Source organism: Thamnophis sirtalis, unplaced genomic scaffold, assembly GCF_051295495.1.
Source record: "Thamnophis sirtalis isolate CommonGarterSnake01/CBP01778 unplaced genomic scaffold, rThaSir2_p1.2 scaffold_12, whole genome shotgun sequence".
NCBI classification, from domain to species: Eukaryota; Metazoa; Chordata; class Lepidosauria; order Squamata; family Natricidae; genus Thamnophis; species Thamnophis sirtalis.
In genome coordinates, this window is record NW_028261392.1 from 14,062,739 (window position 1) to 14,079,356 (window position 16,618).

Here is a 16,618-nt window from a genome sequence, read left to right on the forward strand (position 1 = left end):
ACACGTGGCTGTAACTCTTTTAACCTCTCTGTGCATTAAAAGAAAATATTTACAAACGCCTTTCTCTTTTGTTGCTTGCTTTGCATTTAAAACACATACAGACAAACACACACACACATACACACACACCTACCTAAATGCAAGTAACGTGACATGGACTCCACGTGTGTATGAGCAGGTGTGCATGCGTGCGTGTATGTGTGTAAGGGGTTGTTTTTTGCTCAAAGAACAAACAGCGGGACTGTATGAAATCACACCCATTTACAAAGAATGCCAAACAAATCATGGAAGACAAAAAAAAGGGGGGGGCATATTTTTTTTGAAACTACTCTAACTTTTTAGTGCTTGGCTTCAAATGCATAGAATGTTTGGTCTGCAAACGGCGATGCACTTTAAAGAAAAACTCAACACGTGTTATAAATTATTAAAGCGTAAATAAACCGACAAACAAACGCACTTCCAAAGACTTGACCCTTGAATGTTTCTGTGCCTTTTCGGGGTGTGCATGCATAAGCTCGGGCTCCCTCCTTTTTCCATCCCCCCTTCCTTGACTGTCGTTTGCATTTAAAAAAAAAATCAAAGCATCGTTTCGGAAATTAACCCCTTTTCTATAGCAGCGACAACTTATTTTTTTCTCCACCTCCCCGCTTTCTCTCCTTCACGGAGCATCGCTCTGACTATGTCTCAGAATTGCACCCACCCATTTATCAATTACGACGCGGTTTTCTTCATCATTCAGGGGCCTCGAAGGCTGCTGCTTCGTGACTCTTCAAAAACGAGATTTTCTGACTTCCGGAGCGGGGAAAACCCCCCTAAAACGGTGCAAAACTACCGGTGGCTTTCGATTTATTATTATTATTTTTTGCTTCTCTGCGTTTATGACTGAGCGGAAAATGCTTTTTCTCGCCTCTCCCTCCCTCTTCCTCCAAAGTTATTCAAACAAAGCAAAGCAATTCTCCCCCCCTCCCCCACCTCTAATCGATTCGGGATTAATTTGACAAAGTTATTTTAGCTTCCATCTCGGTTGAATGAACGGGAAACAACCGCCATATCGCACAGAGCCAAAGTATGTATAAGGTTCCCTCATAGCCAACCCAAGTTTCCATTTCAAAAGCGATGCTGGATTTCGCAGCACAGTCTAACGAAGGGGATCAAAATCCGATTCGCCCCGTTGCCAAGTTGGGCGCCGGACTTCATCTCTACCTTTTTAGGAATTCGAAGTAGTTGTTGCTTCGCTTAAACGCAAAAACCAACCGCGGATGGAAATAATTCCAAACGGGCGTTAATTCCCTACCCTTAAGGGGTTGGGGAGGTGAGTGGTGGAAATGAGGGAGGGGGGAAAATCACTAATTCTGAAATAGCAACGACCTTTGGATACATTGGCGGGTCCAAATTCATGAAGACATTTTCCCTGCTCCATTCAAAGCCGTGTTTTTCACCCCCTCTCCAGGGGAAAAAAAATCCCAAACGAACAAAGAAAGACAGAATTAAGGAGCCGTTCATTTCGTAAATTCAAAAGAAAGAAATCCCTGGCGTAACAGAGAAGGGATACTCATGCTTGAAAACGAAACAATAACGTAAAACAAAACAAAAAAGCATTGTTCGGCATCGGGTAGATTTCCCTTCGCGTCAATTGACCATTTGGTAACGATCAGGATAACCAGAATAATCATCATAATCTTCAAAAGACCTCGTGGTTTCGTCTACAATACTTGTGTGTGTGTGTGTGTGTGTTTGTGCGTGTATGTTAGGTGTGTTTCTACTGCAATTCATCCTCGCTTTCCGCAGGGATCCGACCCAAGAAATGAACTCTTCTCTGTCTTCGCCCAACCTTCCCGTCCAGTCGTTCGCCCCCTCCCAAACCCCCTTTTCCCTTTTTTCCAAATCTGCAAATGGTAAGGAAGAAAAGAGAAGCGGAACCGGCCCTCGCTCGGGATTCTCCGCAGCGTCTCGCTGGACTTGGCTAGGTCCCTGGTCTCCCAGCAATCATCATCATCATTATTATTATTTCTTCCCCCGCCCCCCAAAGAGTCTTTAGTCCAAAGGAGAAGTCCGTTGGCTTCCCAAAACTTCAGTTGCTTCCCACTCCGCGCAGCCCTCGCCCCTCGGTGCCCCCTCCCCACCCTGCCCCAAAGTCTCCGCCCTCCCCCTCCCCAGGCTGCCAAGGTCTCGCGGGAGCTGTTCGCGGGTCCTGTCTCGGGGTCAAGGTCAGTTTGCGTGGGTGGATTCCGAGAGGGAGACTGCTCGGGTTTTGTGTGAGTGTGTGTGTGTGTATGTGTGTTTGTCTGTCTCTCTCTCGCGCGCGCTTCCTCTCTCTTTCCACTCAAAAGTTTCAGTTTATCGGTCCGTCTCCGGTCCTATCAACCAAGCCCCGCGTGAACGGTTTAATAGGTGGCGGAGAATTTCATGCGTTTTTGCTTCTGTCTCTGGTTGCAAAACCAAACTCGCACCACGTTCTTTTTGAGGTCCAATTTCTCGGCGATGGCGGCGATCTTCTCCGAGGAGGGTCGCGGTTGGACGGCGAAGTAAGCCTCGAGGGAGCGCTTCTCCGGCGCCGCGATGGAAGTCCGCTTGCGCTTCTTCTCGCCGCCGTTGAAAAGCTCCGGCTTGTTCATTTTCTCGCGCTGGGCCCCCTCGGCTTCCTCCAGCCACGCCTGCAGGATGGGCTTGAGCGCGATCATGTTGTTGTGCGAGAGCGTGAGCGACTCGAAGCGGCAGATGGTACTCTGGCTCAGCGAGCCCACGCCGGGGATCTTGAGGTTGGCCAGCGCCGAGCCCACGTCGGCCTGCGTCACGCCCAGCTTGATCCGCCGCTGTTTGAACCGCTCCGCGAAGGCCTCCAGCTCGCGTGGGTCCGTGTCCGAGTCGCAGATGGAAGCCAGCCCGGCGGCGCCTGCAGCTGCGGCCGCGGCCGCAGCGGCTTGCCCGGCGGCTCCCCCGTGGTGAGCCGCCGCCACCAGCCCCGGGTGGGGCAGGCCTGAAGGCATGTTCATGGCCGCGGCGGCCGCCGGGTGCGCCAGGTGGCTCAAGCCGTGCATGTGCGAGTGGGAGTGCGGGTGGGCGGACGTGGAGATCAACCCTCCTCCTCCACCTCCGCCGCCGCCGCCTCCTGCGCCCCCGCCGGCCGCCCCTTCGTGCGCTCCGCCGCCGGACATGAGCGCGAGCGAAGGGGAGGTGATGTGCTCCAGCAAATCGCCCGGTTCCAGCGCCTGGTGATGGTGGTGATGGTGGTGGTGGTGGTGACCCAAGGGCACCGTGGAAGTGGAGGTGCAGGGCACGCTGTTCATGGTGTGGTAGGTGGCATCCGGCTTGAAAGGGTGGCTTTTGCCCTGCGAGACGGCGATGTCCACGGCTGCTAGAGCCTCTGCCCGCGCCAGCAACGTCTCGTCCAGGGTGGCAAAGAGATTGCCCTGCAGCTGCAACCGACAAAGAGAAACGGGGCAGCGAGGGAGAGGGGGAAAGGGGCCACGGTGGGGGAAGAGGAAGGCATCCCCGAGAAGGAAAGGGAAGGAAGGAGGGAAGCCGCCGCGAAGCGTTAACCAAAAAGACAGGGGGAAATGTTCGGGTGCGGGACCGCGTGGCAAAGGAATTCAAGGGAAAAGTTGGTTTGCCGTGTAGGAGAAAAGGACGAGTGGAAGGCGGAAAAGAAAGGCGGAAGGGGGACAGAAGGGTGCGGGAGAAGAAGGGATGGAGCAGAGGCGAGTGTGATGAGCGGAAGAAAAAAATTACACGGCCGCGGGAAAAATTAATGGGAATGGTCCACCCGAAAGTGCACGGATGCAGTGAAGAGAGAGGGGGGTGGTGGAGAGGAGCGCGGTGCGTAAGGTTAGGGGACCATGGACCATTTTGGCCGGAGGAGCAGCGGGAAGGAGAGGACCGGGAGGCAGAAAAGGGAGAGAGAGAGAGAGAGGGAGAAAAAACAGGCAAGTTGGTTAAGCCAGAGAAGAGCGTAGAAGTAAATTTTCCCCCACTGCGGGGAGAAATCGAGGGAGCCCGCAGCGAGTCGGGAACAGAGAGCAAGAAAGGGCGAAAGCGAAGGGGCCAGAGGAGACCGGTTGGCTGCGCCGTTTTCGGCTCGGTTGGCTGCCTCGGCCTTTCTTGCCAGGTCAATTTCGAAGGAAACCCCGCAAATTTTTTTTAAAAAGCCGGGGGAAATTCAGGGGCAGAGAAGCCCCGGGAAGCGAGCCCCTTCTCAACCTCTCCCTCCAGAAGGGCGGAGGCGATGGCTGAAAGCCACCCGAGGCAGCCGCTGCGGCTGAAGCCAGGAAGGCAGCCACGGTTGCGGCAGGGGGCCGGGGAGCGACCGAGGACTCCGGGCTCGGGGTGGGGGGAGGCAAGAGAATAAGAACCGGTCAACCCGGGGGGAAAAGTCCAACTGGCGGCGCGTTTCTTACCGGCGGAGTTGGGAGACATGCCCTCCGGATGGCTTCGGAGCTGGAGTGAAGCGAAGGGTACTTGTGCTCCGGCAAGGACGGGTGCATGGCGAAGTGGGGCTGCTTGCTGTTCATGGACATCATCGTGGCGGCTCGGCGGGCGGACAGCAAGAGGGAAACGGCGACCAGGAGGAGATCCGCGCCTAGCGCCACCAGCGCGCCGGGCGAAAGGGCTCTCTGTGCGCCGAGCACAGCCAGGCTGCCGCCCCCGCCGCCGCAGCAGCACATCCGAGGCTACTCAGGCTGGCAGCTCCCCGGGAGCGCGCAGGGCGAGCCTTCCTGCAACCCGGGCCGTTCGACTCTTCTGCCTGCTCTACCCCCGGGCTGGCAGGAGATGCGCTCTGCTTCCACCTGAGCCCACATCCCGGGGCTCCCGACCGATTCTCCCTCTCGCGAGAACTTGCGCCTCCAGTTTTGATGGACTGCCCTTGGTCTCTCCCCTCCTCCTCCTCCTCCTCCTCCTTCCTGCGCTCTGCCTCCTTTGCCCCCCCTCCTCGTCCTTCTCCACCCCCTCCTCCTCCTCCCCGCCCCCTGAGTTGCATAGCCGAGCTCACGTCGAAGCAGCCCAGGAGTCCGCAGAGAGGACAAAGGCCAAGGCAACTGATGTCGACCCGGGCTTCCCAAGCCAGGGGCCCCTCCTGGCACGCTTGCAGAGGAGCGATGGGTAAGGGGGGCAACCGGGCGGCGCTGTGCCCCGCGCGCGGGTCTGGAGCGCAGGATAGCGGGCAGCGCCAGTTGAGTCCTGGTGAAAATGCGGCGGAGGCGACGTGGGTCAGTTGTCGGTACATTTACTTACTATTACTTTTCGGCGCAAATGCGTCCGCCGAGCCAAACCCGGCGACTTGCCTTGCCTTGCCTTTGAGAACGCCTCTGGATGCCGGATAACTTCCGTGTCGTGATTGTGGTGTTAAATATTAAATCTTTGTTCGCTTTGCTTTCGGCCCGGCAAGGGCGACTCTGCTCAGTGTTGTAAAGAGAATAGGAAGCGTTATTGGCAAAGCGCTCCGTAACGATTTCAGTTATTATTGATGGAGTTGGCGGTGAGTCCGGCGCTGTCCACTCACTTCAGTGCTGAAAAAGTCAACCTGCGTTTGTGCCGTTGCTTTCAGCGCAACTCTCGCCCCGCTTCTTAATAAATGGGATTGACTAGCTTTCCGATGAACTTGAGGTTTCGACTGTATGCTCAGAACGAAATACTATATTCCCATCCCAGAGAAGTTGGGGAGCTTTCCTTTGGGCTCCCCGTAAAAGGTATTGCGGGGGGGGGGAATCCATTGTAATCCATGGGTCTGTATGTAGAGGGGAGCTGTGAGGCACCAATTATTGTTCAGGGTTGCTTCTGTTTGAAAAGGTCCCGCCAATCACTGCCCCCTTATGGGGGGATATTGTCTTTCTTGGGAGATCCTGCCTTCGATGGCATTCTTTGCCATGGTGGCATCACTCAGAGTTTTGCCTCCACCCAAAGTCATGCCTTGCTTCTCCTTTCTTCTTTAGAAACGTCTTCATTTGTCCGCTACCTTTCAATATCGAACATGGGATGCTCACAGAATCAGTTATTTCTTTGGAAGCGATTTACATAGATAATCTTGAATGAGTGGGTGGGATTCAAATGGGTTTTTTTTTTAAGGAAGTGAGTCCTGAGCTTGAGAATAGCCCATCACCTCCTTAAAATAATCCATATTTCAGTGAAGGTCTACAGTTTCCCCTATCTTCCTCCCTCCTTCCAAGAGCCTGAAAAACAATATCCCAGCATTTTAAATAAACCTATTGGCCTGAATTTAGCTTGTTTAAAGGAAGGATAGCTTAGCGGTTTACTGCTAATCTGTCTGTTACCTAGGATGGGAAGATAACAAAGAAAGAGTCACAGATCTAACTTGAAGGAGCTTGTTTTTCTCAAACTTAGCAGGATCATGCTTTATTTGGGGGGGGGGAGAATTCATTTGAAGTAACAAGATAATAAGCCTCCAGATATCCCTGCTTAGGTCTGATGTCAAAGCATTCCCTTTATTTCCACCAAACAATATTTCTGAACGTTATTTGCAAAATCATGGATTGATCCGAAGAGCCATTCATCCTTCAAAGGAAGGACACCTGCCTTGTTTATCTTCTCAGCAAACAAATTTATTTCCAATTTATGGGTGAAAAAAAGTAAGTGCAACCCAGATCCTTTGGTTCCTTCTGTAGAGGTGTCCCTTACGTGTGCGTGTGTGTGTCTGTGTGTCTCTGTGTGTGTGCGTGTGTGTTTAAGTAAGGATTCTTCAAATGGAACTCCTATTAAAACAAGAGATGGGATTTGAATGTTTATGTCTTCCTTCCCACATATGAGCAGGCCCCGTCTCCATAATCAGAGAATGAGTTTCAGAAGTCCCATTTCTGATTCCCTTTAGACACACACACACACACACACACACACACACACAGAGAGAGAGAGAGAGAGACAGAGAGAGAGAGAGAGAGACAGAGAGAGAGAGAGAGAGAGAGAGAGAGACAGAGAGAGACAGAGACAGAGACAGAGACAGAGAGACAGAGAGACAGAGAGACAGAGAGACACACAGAGAGAGGCTGTAGGCAATAATACACACTGGAAATAAACAACTAATGTGAAATAATAATACTGAGAAAACGAGTGAGGACATTAGTCAAGGAATTGATGTTCTCCTTAAATGTTGGGGAGCATTGTTTTCAACCCCCCCAAGATTGGTATATACATTCATGGCATGAACATCCATATTTTCTATTACTGACCTCCTGCCTATTTTTCCCCATAGCCCAAATGTCTATAGCACTCCTTAATTTCCATCTTTACCCTTGAATGTGTCACATGGGGTTCCTAAGTTCAGATTTAGAGATCCCTCTGAAGGGTATCCCAAGCACTCTGCTCTGTCAGGAATGGGTTGGGGAAAGGCTAGCATTATTTTTCTTGTGAACTCCAGATTGTCGTTCGTGATGAAAAATGCACAGTAACACATGCCTTCCTTGCAAACTCATGCCTTCAGATCCTTGCCTCTTTCCAAATCACGATTGGATTCTCACCTGTTGTGAGGACCGAGTGCTGTCAAATACCAACTACCAACAGTGTTGTGAGTGTGTGGTTGCCTGGTAAGGATCTTTAGTGAGAACAGAGGGTGGAAAGTTTCATCTAGTAAAAAGTGGCCTATTCTGAATGTCTCCATTCTTCTCAAATGCCCCAAGGATGGAGGCAGGCAAAGCCTGTTCAGGTGATGGGAGACCACTAAATACACAGGTATAATCCCGAAGTTGCATTTTCACTTCAGAGCTGACCATACTTGTTCAAACTATCCCATCATACTGAGCCAACTAGATACTTTTTTTTATGGTGGACTTAATGGTCTTCAGAGTAAGCTTTTACAATTTCTTCATTCATATCATACACTACTAATAGCATTTATACAAGTAGCATCCCACTGGCGTACTTATAAGATACAAAAACTACGATGAGTTAGGTCCTAACCGAGAACTCTCAAAAGCCACTGACTTTAGCGGTAGATAAAGCAGAGTTAGAAAACTTAAGATTGAATGTACTTCCAAAAAGCTGAGTGCAGAACCTTTCTGGCAGATATATATATATATATATATATATATATATATATATATATATATATATATATGTGTGTGTGTGTGTGTGTGTGTGTGTGTGTGTGTGTGTGTGTGTGTGTGTGTGTGTTGATAGTAAAAACAGTAAAAAAACACAAATATAACAAAGGCAACAGTAAAAATGTTGGGTTTCTGTCGTGATGGACTCTTGTGACGAGCCGAATGACAGATGATGGAAGCAGTTAGCTTCCTCCCATAATTGGGGCTTACCAGGGGTTGTAAAAATCATATATATATATATATATATATATATATATATATATATATATATATATATATATATATATATATATATATATATATATATATATATATATATATATATATATATATATATATATATATATATATATATATATATATATATATATATATATATATATATATATATATATATATATATATATATTCCATAAGATGTAGAGAAAGGTAGTTGGATGAAGGAGCTGTTGGATCTTCATAGAATTTAAAGTAAGCAAGAGAGGGAAATAGGGGAGGGGAGGAAAGAGAAGGAAAGGAAAAAGAAAGGAAAGGAAAAGGAAAGGAAAGGAAAAGAAAGGAAAGGAAAGGAGGGAGGTAAAATGAAGCAAAGTAAACAAGGAACAAACAGGGTACCTTTAATAGCAATATTATTACAAACGTTATATTTGTGACAGCAGCGTAAACTTGCTCTTCTCTCCGTGTTCAATTTCTTAAATTTATTTCCCTTTTCTAACTAGTTTAGGATTTTTCATTTGGTTTTGTTTCATTGCACTTCTATCATTGCCACATTGCATTAAAGCCTTCAGTGCCATTCCTGGGCATTCCAAGCAGAAGACTGGAATGAATGGGTCTCAGGAGTCGCCCATGGTGGGACATCCGTGGTTGCTTCTTCCACCAACACTGCTTTTGAAAAGCTAACGGGAGACGAGACTAGGACCACCAAGCTTCTCTCGGTCCATCTCTTCCATTTGCCTCCGATTCCAGTGCACAATCACCATCACTTGCTTCTGAGATGGGGGTTGCATTTTAACATATTGGGGGGGGGGGCAGGAGAGTTTTGGAGGGGTTGGACTGTCCCATAAACTGAGATTGTCCTATGGATTACTTCAAAGCCACTTTGCCAAAAGTGGGAATAGCTTAAAGATGATTCCACTCATGGTAAGAGAGCAAAGGCAGCTCGGTGCTTAAGAGATTGAATGAGGAATCCATCCCAGCGATTCTCACCAAGTGTTGTGTTTACGACAAAATGTTCTGTTCTCAGTCCTCAGCCTCCAAGTGTAGAAGATACTGCAGAGCGATTTAAAGGAATTGTTCTGATGTTATGGCAGGGAAGATGTGCCTAAAGTGCTTTGAGCCTTCATTAAATGGGAAGATCATCGTAATTGAATCGGTTAAGGGTGAGGTTCTGAATGACCAGATGTTGTGCTTTTTTCAGGAACTCCTATTGCTGGACAGCTCCCCAGCGACCATCGAAGCCACTCCTTACAAAAACAGTTTGCTTTTAAATGAGCACCCTACAACTGGTGAAGTATAAGGACTGATTTCTATTATCGCTCAAATCCAGGTATCTTTGCCATGCCTCTTTATCGGGTTCCTCCCACCCCCTTTATCTGTCTCAAAAGAAAACAGTTGGGAAATAACATGCATGTGAACATTTTGGAACAGGGAGACTATTATGTGGGGAAAGGAGATGTGATTGTGTGGCTTTTATTTTATATAGTAAAATCTTTCTTCACTCCATAATTCCATGATCAAGTTTTTTCTCTTTCCATTTCTAACTCTTTTTAGTTTTCAGCTGATAAAAACGTTTCTAAACACACACACACACAAACACACACACACAAACACACACACACACACAAACACACACACACAAAGACAAATACATAATTAGAAAGATTTTTTTTTGCCCTAATTACTTGAATCTCTCTTGTGCGAAAAGACAAAAGAAGAGAACTGCAATGATCCCGTTAGAGTCACAAGTTGGGTGCCTGGCATAATCCAAAATAATTGACCACCATTGGGTTCCACATTCAGATATCTTAAAAGCCACCACCTGGGTGGATACTTTACTCATAACGCAGCAATCTAGTTGCAGTGGTATAGACATCTCCCTGTCCATGGTCCTGTAAAGAAAGGCGGATGTTTCTTCATTTGAAGATGGCAGGATGGGGAGTGTTGGAAGTGATCTCCAACTCATATACTTCCAATACCCAAACCCTATAATCTATCCTCATACAAGAGTAAGAAGAAGCTGAATAGAAGCTGTAGCTTTACTCCTTCGTCAATTCTTCCCAAATGCTTCCATCTGGTCTACTGAAATAAACTAGGCTGAATTTTATTAACCCAAAGATCCTTCTATGGACCTCCCAAAGCATTGGAATAGGTGTTGGTCCTTCAAGATGAACCTTTTCGATGCTCACCAATATCAGCATCCATCTAAATATTCAGGTTTGGGAGACCTGTGATCTTTGGAGATATAGCTGGATTGGATATCTCTTTTTATGGCTCATTATGATTCGGTGAGATGAAAGCAAGGCAAGCAAGTGTTATGGAAATACTGATATATGGAAACAGAAGTAAACTGGTATTTCCAGGTATTTTCTTTCATCTTACATTCTCAGAAACAGGAAGATGTCCTCGATTTGCAGTTGCCATTCATCAATAACCAGGTAACCCAGTTTCTCTTTCTCTTTATTTTAGATGGCCACATCATTAGGACATCACATATATACAGATGACACAGATCTTGGCAAAACTTGTTATCAAGCTAATACCAAAAACTTCTGCATCACCCAGACAGACTACGTGACATTTAAAGTTAGTAGTACTACTCTCAAGAAATGAATAAATGCCTGATGAGGATGGGAAGAATACACAAGCTTATGGCAGTTGAGAACTTGTGGTTTTGTGTCACTGCATCTCTCCACAGCTTTGTCCCACCAATTGTCCTCCAGGTATGTTGACACTGCAGCTCTCTCATTGACTGGAAGTTCAAAGAAGTTCAGTCCCACCACCCTGGAGAGAAAGAGGAAGGTGCTTGCAGACATCAAGCACATTTCTTTTAAGGCTAGATCATCCTTAAGAAGATGTTGAGAGATTGAGGAGGAACACCCTATCAATTGGTTGTCAGTTGTGAAGTCATGTCCGACCCATCTTGACCACATGGACAATGTTCCTCCAGGCCTTCCTGTCCTCTACCACTCTCTGGAGTCCATTTAGGCTCACACCTACTTCTTCAGTGACTCCATCCAGTTACATCATTCTCTGCCATCCCCTTCTTCTTTTGCCCTCCATCTTTCCCATCATTAGGCTCTTCTCCAGCGAGTCCTTTCTTCTCATTAGGTGGCCAGTATTTGAGCCTATCAATTTACCCAAAAATAAATGCTATGACTGAATGCTCCAAAAGCATTCCCATGTTCTAATAAGGAATTTCCTGACAACAGCCAGACTGGGCTTATTAAGCTAAATCCAAGCTGTGGGTGATTGCTTTTGCAGCCAAGACATAGAACGTGCCCTTATTAATTATGAAAAAGCTTAATTGGGATTTCACATCTCAAAGGCACTTTCTCCACTTTCTCCTTTCGGGAGGAAAAAAGGCAAGATTGGAGGCATCAGAAATCATACATAAATATGACGATGAAAATACAAGTCTCCTTCTTTCAAACTTGACTTCTGATGACTTTGTGGACCTGCCCATGTTGTTCTTCTTGGTAGCAACGTGGAACCTTATTTTACAGCCTAGTTTATACTTCTGGCATCTCCTGGTGGTCCTTCACCCAACTACTAACCAAATCCAACCCCGTTTCCTTTTCCAGAGCACTTAGAAAGGTCTTGTGAATAAGTGCCAGGTCGATTCCATTGATTGCACCAAGGCCTCCAATATATGAGGGGCTGTCACAAGGCAAACGTAAGATCCATCTATTCTCCAAAGCACCACAAGGCAGGACAAGAAGCAATGGATGGAAACTAATCAAGGAGAGAAGCAACCTAGGCCTTCAGAGCTGAAGAAGCTTCTTGACTGAAAAGTGAAACAACTTCAAAGAAAAACAAGGAAGCCCAGGTGCCTCTTGAAAAAGCACCTTTGGGATAACCTTACACCTGGATGACTGAGAATCTCCGTTGACATCAACCTAGAATTAAGGAGAAATTTCCTAACTGTGAGAACAATTCACCAGTGGAACGGCTTACCTTCAAAAGTTGTGGGAGCTCCATCGTTGGAGGTTTTTAAGAAGAGATTGAACAGCCATTTGTTTGGAATGGGATCTAGGGTCTCCTGCTTGAGCAGGGGGTTGGGCTAGAAGACCTCCAGGGTCCCTTCCAAATCTGTTATTCTGTTAATATAAAGCTCAAATCATTGTTTGTATAAAATTAACATTCCTGTCTGTTACTCCCCTGTAAATATGTGCAAAAGGGGCTTACATTTCCGGATGATTTTCCCAACAGAATTAAGCCGTTTCCCTCTCCCCCACACCTCTCATTTTCCGTGTATTGAAACCCATTAGCATTCTGGATTGGTTCACACGTGCGGGAACGTTCATCTCCGCTACCAATGAGCAGATAAGCGCTGATGAGAATGGGACCTTCCTGCCGCTTGGAAAAAAAACAAGAACCGTCCCTTTACCTTCCCAGGAAAAAAACAGATCTTCAACGGAGTCGTTTGCAGACAACAAAAGGTATGAGTATCATCTAAGGACGGTGGTGCCAAAGATGCTTTTTCAGGAGGCAAGAGGACTTTCTTCTTCTTCTTTTTTTGAAGACGTTTCGCTTCTCATCCAAGAGGCTTCTTCAGCTCTGACTGGGTAGTGGGGAATGGAAAGATTTATGAGAAGCGAAACGTCTTCAAAAGAAAAAGAAAAAAGCTAGGAAGTCCAGTTGCTTCCTGAAAAAGCACCTTTGGGACAACCTGAATGACTTGAGAATCGTTACAGACTCTTAAGGATGGTCGGTGACATTTCTTGCTAGGCAATAGGACACCTGAATGGTGGAGAAGGGGAAAATAAACACGCCCCGAGAAATAGGGAAGTTTTGAAGGAATCGTCTCTGAGGTGGCACACAGGGCCATTTCCCAGCTCTTGATGTACAGGGAATCCATAACTTCGTAGGCTTTCAAAAGTCGATTCTTTTTTTCTTTTTCTTTTTAAGTCTTAACTTCAGCGATCCCGTTTCAGGCATGATCAGTTTCAACTTTCGGCGGTGACCTTCCGCCCCTCTTCTGGTGAAACCATTTCTTTCACTCTCTTTAAGAGGCAGTGAAAGTACACTTTACACCGTGGGGCGGGGAAGAGCTGGAAGGGATCGATCTCGAAAGTTAACAACGCGAACTCATCTGGGGAGCTTTCGCCTGCCAACAAATCCCGGGAAGTGATGCTTCAGTCCTAGAGCGACCCTGATTTTACTTACACACACACACACACACAGACACACACACACACACACACACACACACACGTTTCAATCGGAGCGGAGGGAGGGAGATAAATGAAGTGGGGCGGGGGAGAAAGGGAGGAAGAGAGAGAGAGAAAGAAGAGAAAGAGAGAGAGAGAGACAGAGAGAAAATGAGAGAGAATAAGTGTGCGTGTGTGTGAGAGAGAGAGAGAGAGACAGAGACAGAGACAGACAGAGAAAAAGAGAATGAGAGACAGAAAAATAGGGAATGAAAGAGAATGAGTGTGTGTGTGTGTGAGAGAGAGAGAGAGAATAGAGAATGAGAGATAGAGAGACAGAGAAAAGAGAGAGAGAGAGAGAGAGAGAGAAAGAGGCAGACAAATAGAGACAGAGACAGAGAGAGAATGAGAGAGAATGAGGGTGTGTGTGTGTGTGTGAGAGAGAGAGAAAATGTGTGTGAGAGAGAGAATGAGAGAGAAAGTGAGAGAGAGAGTGTGTGTGTGAGAGAATGAGTGTGTATGTGTGTGAGAGAGAGACAGAGAATAGAATGAGAGGTAGAGAGACAAGACAGAGAGAATGGGGACACACAGAGAGACACAGAGAGACACAGAGAGAATAAGAGTGTGTATGTGAGAGAGAATGTATGTGTGAGGGAGAGAGAATAAGAGAGCCAGAGAGAGAGAGAAAGAGAGAGAGAGAGAGACGGGGAAATAGTTGCCTTGTCATGTAACGCATTGTGCTGATTTATGATAAAATTTTAACGAAACCATGCATATTTTAAGAGCCTTTAATCACCGCATGAAAATTTAATTCATGAACTGCAGCACGTTTAACTAAAATGAAGCGTTCATTCATTAGGACTAATTAATTTGTTAAAGGATTTTGGCGGGGTGGGTGGGTTTGGGGAGGGGGGAAGGAAGGCAAGGTTAAGGTAGAAAGAAAATCCTTTGTTGGTTTCCTGGCTTAATTCCCCAGGTTCCCTTCAAGGTAAATACATACACCGTCAGTCTGCATGTTTGGTAGTGAAAGTAAAAGGTGTTTTTTTCTAAAGTGAACGTCCATTTCTCTCGATAACAGGACGGGAGGGAAAGGACCTGAAGCACAACCTCTGTCCCAGCCTTCTCCAGTTCTGCTTTGATCTTTTGTTCCTCTCTTTCTCGCCTCCTCTGGGGATCCTCGCCAGCTACGTGCACAGGTATATTGGCCACACATCCATAAAACATAGAAAGAGTGGAAGGCGCCTCCGAGGTCTTCTAGTCCAACCCCCCCCCTCCACCTTATACTGTTCCAGATTGGTTGTCCAATCTCTTTTTTCCCATAACCTGGCAATAAAAAATCATTTTTATTTAGAAATATCAACTTTGAGAGAATATTAACTCTTGATTCTACACAGTTCAGCTGAGATGGGTCAGGTGTGTTCCCTCTTGTTTGCAATCCGTTGAATGCTTCCAAAACGTTTCTTTATATATAAAGGGTATATAAAGTGTTTTGTCAAAGCACCTGGTATGCCCAAATATGGGAGGGAGCATACTGCTTCCCTTTTGCCTTTCAGCTCCACCCTAGGAGCCTTCCAGGCAGAAAACCATTTTTGTGTTGTATTTTTGCTGATAAATAAATGAAGGGAGACTAGTATAGATCTATTTCAAGCTTTTTAGTTCTCATTAGCTAGCCATACCCTTACTGGGATTTGAACCTGGGCTGTTTTTACATATTAGGCAGTTATATTAACCTCTAAGCCACAAGCTCTCCTCCCTTATCAGCTGAGCCAAGGAAATGATTAAGTGTTTTGTCAAAGCACCTGGTATGCCCGAATATGGGAGGGAGCATACTGCTTCTCTTTTGCCTTTCAGCTCCACCCTAGGAGCCTTCCAGGCAGAAAAACTATTTTTTTGTGTTGCAAGGGAAACAGTATGCTCCCTCCCATATTTGGGCATACCAGGTGCTTCGACAAAACACTTAATTATTCCCCTGGCTCAGCTGATAAGGGAGGAGAGCTTGTGGCTTAGAGGTTGATATAACTGCCTAACATGTAAAAACAGCCCAAGTTCAAATCCCAGTAAGGGTGTGGCTAGCTGATGAGAGTTAAATAGCTTAAAATAGATCTATACTAGTCTCCATTTATTTATCAACAAAAATGCGATATATTCAAAATGCTATATATTCAAAGATTAATTCAAAGTAACATTGTGAAGAAGTAATAGCAATAGCAGTTAGACTTATATACCGCTTCATAGGGCTTTCAGCCCTCTCTAAGCGGTTTACAGAGAGTCAGCATATTGCCCCCAACAATCCGGGTCCTCATTTTACCTACCTCGAAAGGATGGAAGGCTGAGTCAACCCTGAGCCGGTGAGATTTGAACCGCTGAACTGCTGATCTAGCAGTAGCCTGCAGTGCTGCATTTAACCACTGCGCCACCTTGGTACAAGTGGATAGAAAGGAGGTAGATAATGCAAGTCAGTCATTTGGGGGTCCAGCATACAACTGGTTCACAATCTCCCACAAACTAGGATTCTTCCATTGCCTCTGCTGTGAGTCTTTATCATTGTTTTGTTTGTTGATGCCTTCCTCAATAGAAGGGGCCCCCTCTGATAAAGTATGTAGGATACGCATCCATTCGTATTCTGACCTTCTGGATTAAAAACGCTGACAGAATTGCATGGTGGCTCTTCCTAATTTAAGCAACTCTTTGAGACTGCCAGAAAAAAGAAATGTTATGAGTTGTGAATATTGCAAGCAACTGCCTTGTTAAAGAGTGGTTATATGTATTTGACTGCTGAGGATTATATCCATTGGAATTCAGTGAGATGCAGGCAAGTTAGGACAGAGTTACATCCTAAATACAGCATAGAATAATAGAGTTGGGAGGGACCTCGGAGGTCTTCTAGTCCAACCCCCCTATATCATTTCAGACAAATAGTTGTCCAATTTTTTATTTAAAGCCTTCAGTGATGGAGCACCCACAACTTCTGAAGACAAGTTATTCCACTGGTTAATTGATCTCATGATTAGGAACTTTCTCTTTAGTTCTAGGTTGCTTCTCTCCTTGATTAGATTCCAACCATTGTGTCTTGTCTTGCTTTTCCATGCTTTGGAAAATAGTTTGAGCCCCCTTCTACTTTGTATAAGTCTCTACAAAGACGAGGGGATCAAACAATTTCCCAATAGTTGGGAAACCTCCAACTTAATTGGAGCAGTTTGT

The 16,618-nt window shown here is 46.3% G+C and overlaps 1 protein-coding gene and 1 long non-coding RNA gene across 2 annotated transcripts; one reads left to right on the plus strand and one right to left on the minus strand.

Moving 5' to 3' along the window:
• Positions 1 to 2,166: 2,166 nt before the first annotated feature.
• On the minus strand, positions 2,167 to 4,727 carry POU4F1 (POU class 4 homeobox 1). Its single transcript, XM_087726351.1, has 2 exons — positions 4,395 to 4,727; positions 2,167 to 3,416 (listed from the first exon to the last, which is right to left on the minus strand). Exons 1-2 carry the CDS (start codon positions 4,659 to 4,661, stop codon positions 2,385 to 2,387), a joined length of 1,299 nt encoding a protein of 432 aa, XP_087582477.1. The 5' UTR covers positions 4,662 to 4,727; the 3' UTR covers positions 2,167 to 2,384.
• Positions 4,728 to 4,990: 263 nt separating this feature from the next.
• LOC148043254 (uncharacterized) lies at positions 4,991 to 14,739 on the plus strand. Its single transcript, XR_015698230.1, has 3 exons — positions 4,991 to 5,097; positions 9,466 to 9,594; positions 14,496 to 14,739. It is a non-coding gene; the product is annotated as an uncharacterized LOC148043254 (long non-coding RNA).
• Positions 14,740 to 16,618: the final 1,879 nt, after the last annotated feature.